At 36.0% G+C, this 8,649-nt stretch overlaps 1 protein-coding gene across 5 annotated transcripts in view; it reads left to right on the top strand.

Annotated features, from left to right (window-relative positions):
* The first annotated feature begins 295 nt into the window (after positions 1-295).
* The window catches only part of LOC108764124 (uncharacterized), a 51,129-nt gene continuing 42,775 nt past the window's right edge, over positions 296-8,649 (top strand). For 2 of the 5 annotated variants that reach the window (XM_018512176.1, XM_018512178.1), the window contains exons 1-3: positions 296-576; positions 2,254-2,986; positions 5,357-5,518. In XM_018512176.1, the coding sequence (XP_018367678.1) occupies positions 502-576; positions 2,254-2,986; positions 5,357-5,427 (879 nt within the window). In that variant the 5' untranslated portion in view covers positions 296-501 and the 3' untranslated portion in view covers positions 5,428-5,518. Of the gene's footprint in view, positions 601-2,253; positions 2,987-5,356; positions 5,519-5,589; positions 6,171-8,649 lie in introns of those variants that run through there. The other 3 variants (XM_018512177.1, XM_018512179.1, XM_018512180.1) reach the window with 3 other exon arrangements.

The following is an 8,649-nucleotide window of genomic DNA, read 5'->3' as shown; positions in this document are numbered from 1 at the left end:
TATATATATATATATATATATCAATCTCTTTAGGTAGTTATTAGGTAGTCAATTTTCTTTTATTTAAAAAATATCAATTTTTTACTTGTGTCACTTTTCTATCAACACGGCGATGTAAATAAGCTGTGTTCTTAAAATGACTGCCATCGCTAAAAATTTATAGTTTACGTTAGGTACACCATAGATTTTTTGCACAGGCAATAAATTTTGATATATAGCCAGTTTATACGTCTCTATAACAATGCAATAGTTTTCCGAACGATCGACAGTCGTTTACCACTTAGTTCACGACGTGCCGGAAATTTGTCGCACTTCACAGTGCACTAAAAATTCAACATGCCTCGACTTTCCAATCGTGACTCGTGTCACACAAATCTAAATTAACGCTACGATGACGGTTCCACACACACGCCAGCAATGTACTTTGAGATGGCTTGGTAACGCAAACGATCCATCCGACCCGTATCTCGCGAACAACAAGATTTCTTGGTAGCTACAACTATGGAAAGCGTTTCCGCCATAATTTTGGGCTTGATCCTGATGTTACCGCTGCTCGTACAACTGCAGACGCTTGTCGTACGTGATCAAGATTAATTGATCGTAAATTGCACCTACGAATTGTTTTCGTCTAAGGGCAGTAATGATTTATTGCGCCCGCGGGTATGTAGGTTAAATACCGGGGAAACAAATTCCCCCGTGTGTGTAAAAGGACACGATGCATTAAAGGCGGCCAACTAATTGAAAAAAAAGTGTCACGCGCTTTCATTAATCATCTTGACCGTGTCTCTCGGTAATATTGAAGTTAAAATGTAAGAGCACGGTTCACACTTTGTTTCACTTCGCCTTGTTTCCGCCTTTCGCGCCTCTCGAAACGTTTATTTTTCACGCGTGCTTATCCCGACGTCGGCTGCGTTCAGCAGAAAAAGGGGTTTTTAACTATTGTAAGATTCTTTAACACGTTCGTACCCGAGTTGACCCATGGATTTTTCATTCAGACCATTTCATATTTTTGCTACAAAAAGAAATGTAATTATAAAACAATTATGTGTGACTATATAACATAATTATGATATATGATGCAACATTAATATGTTAAGCCAATTCTTCTTTATAATAATAATTTTTTGGAATTCTTTAATATTAATGAAATGTTATTTAATAAATGATCCAGTACCAGTGACCCACGCTGTCAACCTAAAATTGACTCGGCACAGAATATGTTAATGTGATTGTTTTATATTTAAATCCAGAGAGAAATTAAAGGCGAGAGAACCAATCGTATATTAAGATTCCTGTCTATTCATTGCAGTCATCTTAAATTGTGACGTCGCACTGTTAGATATCAAAGAATTAAGCAATGGCAATCCTAATCTTTTAAGTTAAACATTTCATTATTTTTAACTTCCATGTGTATCAAAATGTATATAAATCCATTTCTGTGGTCAGCTTCAAAGTAAACAACGTCCATATTAAGGTATACATTTACTAAATAATAAACAAAATTCAAGCCAAATTTAATACCTTTTTGCTGAATTAAATGTTAATATGTTTAACTCTTTTATTTTAGTTAAATTAACAAGTATATATTGAGTAAATAACAGTAACGTCCTATAGAAACGATTCAAAAAATTCAAATGGGATATAATTTGACATTATGAATTTAACAGTGCATAAGCGAGGAAAATACATAAAGAAAATTCTTGCAAACTATATTAAAATGTATTAAATGAAATAGACCGAAAACTAATTTTAAATAACATAGTTTTAAACGCTAATAAGAGAGAAAAATTGATATATTACGATATGTATTTTTTAATAAAAGTAACATTTGTAATCGATAGAATGGATTTATACCGAAAACTCACCTTGTGTTCCAATAACTAATAAATAACTATATTTATGTTTTCAAATTGAATTATACGGATTATGCTTAATTAGATGGGACAAGCTCTGGTAGTTGTCGAATTGAAATAAATACAATTTTATTCTGTTCCGAAATAAAAGGAGAATTTTTGGTATATTTTACAATATATACAATATATACTCCATCAAATGCAAATACTGTTTTATTGAAAAGAGTTTCTATTTTAATATATTTTTTGATGAATTTTTATTATGTGTTTTCTCCTTTTTGACGTCATCAATCTGAAGATCTGTGATGAATTATCACCAGTTAGGAGTTTTAAAGAATCTTACAACAGTGGCAAAGCTGCTTTTTCTGCTGAACACAGCCATGGGATTTGGAATTTGCAGCTGCAGCAGCCTTGGAAGTTATTCACGACATTACGAGGCCGCTTGACGGAAAGCACGAACGACCGCGACGCCCGGTGCAGACACCTAGTACAATACTACCCCAAGTTACCGGACCTATTAAACTCCAATTCTGAATCCAGGATGATGGTATGTCCGACAAGGATCGTCCTCTCGTCACCCATCGTGTCACGTGTCGCATCCATTGGCCAGCAGCAGCGGCCGGTTAGAAAAACGATCCCGCTGGCACAACACTCGTCGTCCTACGTGGCGACGCGAATCGAACTGCCGGTGGTGGACATAACGTGCAATTACAATTCCTACCGTTACAAGAGCCTCGAGGAGAGTTTGAGGGAGCGATATGGTGCGAATTATCCGCCGGGCGAAGTGGTGTTGAATTACATTCAATTAAACACGCCGGACTCCAGGACGAGGCAAGGGAATAACGTTGGTGACGATCTTTTGGATTTTTTCAACAATAATGATACTGGCACGTATTCGTCATCGGTGTCCACGAAGCTGGAAACGGAATACTTGAATCTCCTGGATCATTTTGTATTAAGGGAGCGGAGGAAAGCTCTGACCGCGGGCAAGTTTACCGAGACGTTTCCGTTGGTGGATGAAAGAAACCTTGAACTGTCGTCTCATGTCAGAACGTGGAGTCAATCTACTCTGAGAAGTTCGGTCGTTCAAGAAAAAGAATTCGGATCATCTGGCAATCAGCGTCCCTTAAAAGGTATGAAATATGCACAATTTCAGTGATCACGAAGTCGGTCGGGCAGTCAGATCTAGTAGTCGCAATCAAGACAGTTCTCGATTTCTGCAATTTCAATTTTTGCTAGCTGTTTATAGACTGCCCCGTTCGCATGATATAGGCAGCTGACAAGAAAGTTTAGCTACAAAATTTTGTTATCAAATCATTACCTGGGTAGCACACCAAGATAAAAAATTAATGAAGAATGGCGTATTTAAAATTTTGTACACTGCTAAATCTGTAGTGTCAAATTTAACTTAATTTAAACCGCCATTGCTTCTATTCGATACATCGTTATTTTATAGTAAAAGAATGAAATTAAACAGTTTAAAACAGTTCAAATTGGGCTAATTGCAAATTGAGTTAATAACAGCTAAATGTGATACTATAAATTGAGTGTATTAAGATTACAATCTTTGCTTCGCAGTTCGATGAACCCGTTTTTGCGAACACCGCGATAACCCATTTCGTGATAATAATCGAGCGCGCATATACACCGTGGTCCTCCCGAATATTGTTAACACGCGTCGACGCTATTCCTCTTGCACCCGCCTTACATTCTCGTCATTACCGTGGCGCGTCACGTCGTCGCCTGAATACTAATAGGCGGGCGAATATAGCACGGCGGTGTCGTGCATCTGGCTCGTCATTCGAGGAATCGTCATCGTCCTCGGACTGAATAGGGATCGGTAATGGATAGGAGGGCCGGACCCGGCAGAATAGCTCTCTAGGAATCGCGTCTATTTATTGATCGCCTCTTGGTGCATTGGAATATTCAATCCGTCTCTCAGGACCGCGATCCTGGGTGGGTACACGATGGCACATCTCTTTCTGTCAGCGACAACTTGAGCCATTTCTCTTCCTTTGCCCCGTTTCCCCGCTGAATTGATCTCGCTGAAACGACTTTATCCCCTACAATCGTAAGTAGCCTTCGATGTCGCATTATCTATTAACGCCTTACTGATTGAGTCGTTCGAAGCTCGTCTTAAATAGCAATCGAGTAATAGTTGCTACGGGCCAACTTGATATGTTGAAAATATATCAGCCAGATACTGAATGATTTCGAGAGAAGGAAACGATGTTCCTTTAATAACGCAAATGAACATCAGAACAGAAATATCTACACAGAATTATTCACTGTCAAATTTATAATGTGATAAATTATATTCGATTTGAATTATTTTTAATTACTTCTATAAATCTCTCTCTCTCTCTCTCTCTCTCTCTCTCTCTCACCGCTGCACCTTCTCAATATGTCAATTTAACGTTAATTGAAATAAAATAACAGTATTGAACAATGAAAATATGTTAAATTCGACTTAAATGTAGTTTGTGATTTATTAAGTACATTAATATTTACTTCGAAACTACCTACTGAATTGGATTTATTTACTTTTTGTTCATGGAAATTAAAAATAACTTGACAAGAGAGGATTTTAATTCAAGCAAATATGAGTTAAATAAGTTGATGTAAGAGGGTCAAAGGTTAAGAAATGAGATTTTCAGAAATAAGGCAAATCAAAAAAAAGTTTAAAATAGAGGAAGGTCACCGATACCGACATATCATTTTGTTTTTAGACAATGTTTCTTAAACAAAAGGTAAAAATACAACTTTAAGAACATAAATACAAAGTGAAAAGTGTCTTCTATCAGATAGTATAAGCAATTTTTATAATACTGTTTGCAATTTTGCAATAATTAAGTTTTTCGTAAGTTATGCAAAAATGAGCGTCTGACAAAATGGGCTCCAAAACTGACATAGTGGGCAATAATACCAACATTCCTATTCTATAAATAAAGATATGTTCTATTCTGTAAAGAAAACTAATTTATGAAACTATAAACATTTAAAATGACATAATATTATCAATAATACAGTCACTATTATTTTAATTACGCAATTTGCAAAAAAACACCGTAAGAATTTTCTTCTGGGATTCATAGAATTGGTTTTTAGCTTATTTGGTATAGAAATAAGTCAAATATATGAATTATGAGTTTGTACTTCTTTAATTAGCTAAACAGATCATGATTTTATTAGTATCAATAAAGTGCAATAGTTAGTTTTTGAGAAATAAGGGGGTGTCACTTTAGAGACCTATGTCAGTATCGGCAACTTTCCTCTAATATATCAAATTTCACTATTTTTAAAGACGTTCTTTCAATAGTAATAAGTTTGTCACTGCACTATTTCATTGCAACGACTTATTATAGAAAATGGATTAATCTATAATTGAAGATATTTTTTACACATTCCTTGTGCGATTCGGTGGCGGTCTATAGTCGCGCCTAATTCTCAAGTTTATCGCCCACGTGTTGTAGGTAAGAGGATAATGATCCCTATCTGTCTAGGTATTGAATACAGCCAAGCTGGTGGCACAAATAGACGTCTCAGCAGCTTGCAGAAAGTGCTTAGGCGATAGTGCGAAGCGGTTCGATCGCGGTAATCCCATCCATGAGCGCTGGCCAACCCGCAATCTGTCATGAAGTCGGGAGAAAACACACAAGAAAATGGTAAGTTTAGCGGTGAGGGAAGATAAAAGTACAGCAGGGCCTCTGGCTGTGCTATTAGCTCTTAGTTTAAGCCGGAAATTCCAGACCGGAAGCTAGCGGGGTACGGCTACAGGCGCGGCAGCCTCGTGAGAAGGAGTGTGGTCAGCGTAGGGCCAGCCGAACGTGAAACGTAAGAACGAGATCTCAGAGATCGCGGGATAGGTGAGGAAAAAAGGGGAAAAACGAGGGGTAGAGAGAAGAGAATTTATAGAAACCTATTCTCGTCGAATGCTGTCGAATAAACGAAGGTTTGCTTAGCACTCTCCGTTGAGAGCTTGCGTCGAGATTCGATTAAAACGGCGGATAATTAACCAATCTTGCGAGAGACTTTGATTGGGGAAAACTTTCGAGGCGTTTTTGACCCAGGCGAAGATTGACGCTGATCCTCCCGAGCAATTTTCCGACGATGAATGAACTATCCATTTCTGACACGCTCGTTTAATCACACTAATTACATTGTGATTCGCGTGACAGTTTTAATGTCGACGGTAACGTTTACCATAATTGAACAGTTTGGAAAAGAGCAGCTATCGTTAATTTTGAAATCAACCTTAATTAAGATCACGTTTTATGTAATTCATGGATGATTGGATTGTACAAAATTAAAATCTATTCGACAAAATTCTACGGTGTCTTCTTGTTGGTGAACGATAATATTTAAAGTACGGTGTCTTTTGTCAACGAAAATGTAATCGAACGGAACGTGAAGTAAACAAGCATTCCCGAGCATTCAGGTTCGAAGGACGAGGTTCGTAGAACGAGGTCTGATCGGATTTCTGGCAAAAAGGTAAAGGCTCGGGAAAACATGCAGCAGGCAACAATGGGATTCCGCGACAAGTCGATTTGTCGTAGAGTCAAGTTCGCCGACACGTCATTTGTCGCCGTTACGTTCTTGACGCGCTCTGCCGCTCCGATCCCTCTTTCTCATTTCTCGGCGATGTCCACGCCGACATCCGAGCGATTCAATCGCTCCAGAAGGGATTTCGCCATGATGGAGCCTGTTAATAATGCCAAGTAATTCGAACTCCATCGCGCATTTACATTTGGAATTAGAATTTGCGCTAGTCTATTTCGAGTAAGAGATTTCAAGTACATAATAATACAGTTATGTGCGTTTTCATCTTGCACCTGAAGATTATTGAAACATCTTTCTTACTAAACTATCTTTTTCAAGCTTGGACTATCATAAAGCTTTATTTTCTCGGCACGTAGATTTCTTAGTCCATACGTAGATATCGCTGTGTTGATGAAAATGTGACACAAGTAAAAATTATATAAAGACTAATATATTATAAAAACAAATTTGTCAATACATTGTTTATGGAAAAGTGTCACAACTCTGATAAAGGATGAAATTTACATAACTAGAGTTGCAGTGTTTGAATTTTGAAAACTCATGACAGAGTTTTAAAGAATATATTATAATGGAATTATGCATATTCACTATCTTAATTAAAATTTCGTTTCAATTTAGAAAAAATTTTAAAAGTCCTCAATTCAAAAGTTGCTGATTTTTATGTCATTTTTTTATTAACACAGCGATATTATTGATTTCTAATAATACAGTTATCGTAATGTCGATATTGAATGCAAGTAAATGTTAAGACGCGGAATAGAATGTGAAATATTATGTGTTTCCGCCGTTATTTAACTTTTATATTCATATTTCAATTCATTTTGTGTTAGAATAAAGAAAATTATATAGATTTGAACAAGCGAAGGATATATTTTTGCACTGAGAGAAAAATGTTTGGTATTTGTGACTATAATTACATATCACTATAATTATGATTATTACTGCTATAATAATAATAACAGTAACTATGTATATAGTTCTAGCAACAAATGTATATAGTTGGCAACCTAAAATGACTATAATTATAGTTGTTATAACCATAAAATAGTTGAAATTACCATAAAAATGATTCAAGTGACTATAATTTTATAAAAAATATGGTTGTCTCCAAATATAACTATAAAATTATAGTCACTTGAATCATTTTTATGGTAATTTCGACTATTTTATGGTTATAACAACTATAATTATATATAGTCATTTTAGGTTGCCAACTATATACATTTGTTGCTAGAACTATATACATAGTTACTGTTATTATTACTATAGCAGTAATAATCATAATTATAGTGATATGTAATTATAGTTACAAATACCAAACATTTTTCTCTCAGTGTAAATAGTTATGAAAAGAAATTTGAGGAAATTTATACTTGAAAATAGTTGGAATTTGCTTTAAATTTTGTTTTTCACAATACGATGTGATGAATAATTAGTAGTTTATTTAAGATACAAGTAAATATATTAATAAGGCTATTATTAATTTGGAGGAATATTATTAATTTAATTTAATAAATATCGATATCCAAGTTTATATTATTTTGATCTCTATATATTATATCGTTCTTTTTATTTACCGCGTACGATGCCGCGGTAAATGACAAAACTTTTATATATATTTTTTATGATATTGTATATACTGTATATGTGAGATTCTCAGTCGATGACATATTGAACAAGTGCGACGGGTCAAACGGCGGTGGCGTTGAGTGTGCGGAAAGATCGATGGCTTCTTTAGAATCGAAAGAGAAGTCTATTGCCGGAGAGTGGCGTCAAATTGACTACGTCCTAGTCCTGCCATTTATACGCGTCGCTAACCTTTCAGACATAAAATTGGTCCATAAAATGCGATAAACGCAATAAAAGGGAAAAGACAATGTGTTTTTAGTTTATTTTATTAGTCCGTACGTTACGCTCGCGTTTTACAGAAGTAAAGTCTTCTTTTTGCGATACAGCGCAACGCACGGAGATTGTTCTAATCCAATGAAGCGATTCAACAGAATAAAGAAGTATTTCAGTGATGCGTTACGACGAAATGTAGAAATTGCTTCGTTAAAGAGGAGAACGATAGGTCATTGGCTTCCTCGAAAAGCCGAGCGGAAATGTCAACGCGCTACGGTGAGTTGACTGCTTTTAGCCCCAGCATTTATATTCATCGGTAACTTTGATTGTGCGCCGTAGGAATCGAGAATGGTCCCCGAAACGAAGCAAGACGGCAGTAAAACTTTCACGGGGA

This window comes from Trachymyrmex cornetzi, unplaced genomic scaffold (genome assembly GCF_001594075.2).
Source record: "Trachymyrmex cornetzi isolate Tcor2-1 unplaced genomic scaffold, Tcor1.1 scaffold393, whole genome shotgun sequence".
NCBI classification, from domain to species: Eukaryota; Metazoa; Arthropoda; class Insecta; order Hymenoptera; family Formicidae; genus Trachymyrmex; species Trachymyrmex cornetzi.
This window is presented reverse-complemented; position numbering and strand designations above follow the sequence as displayed.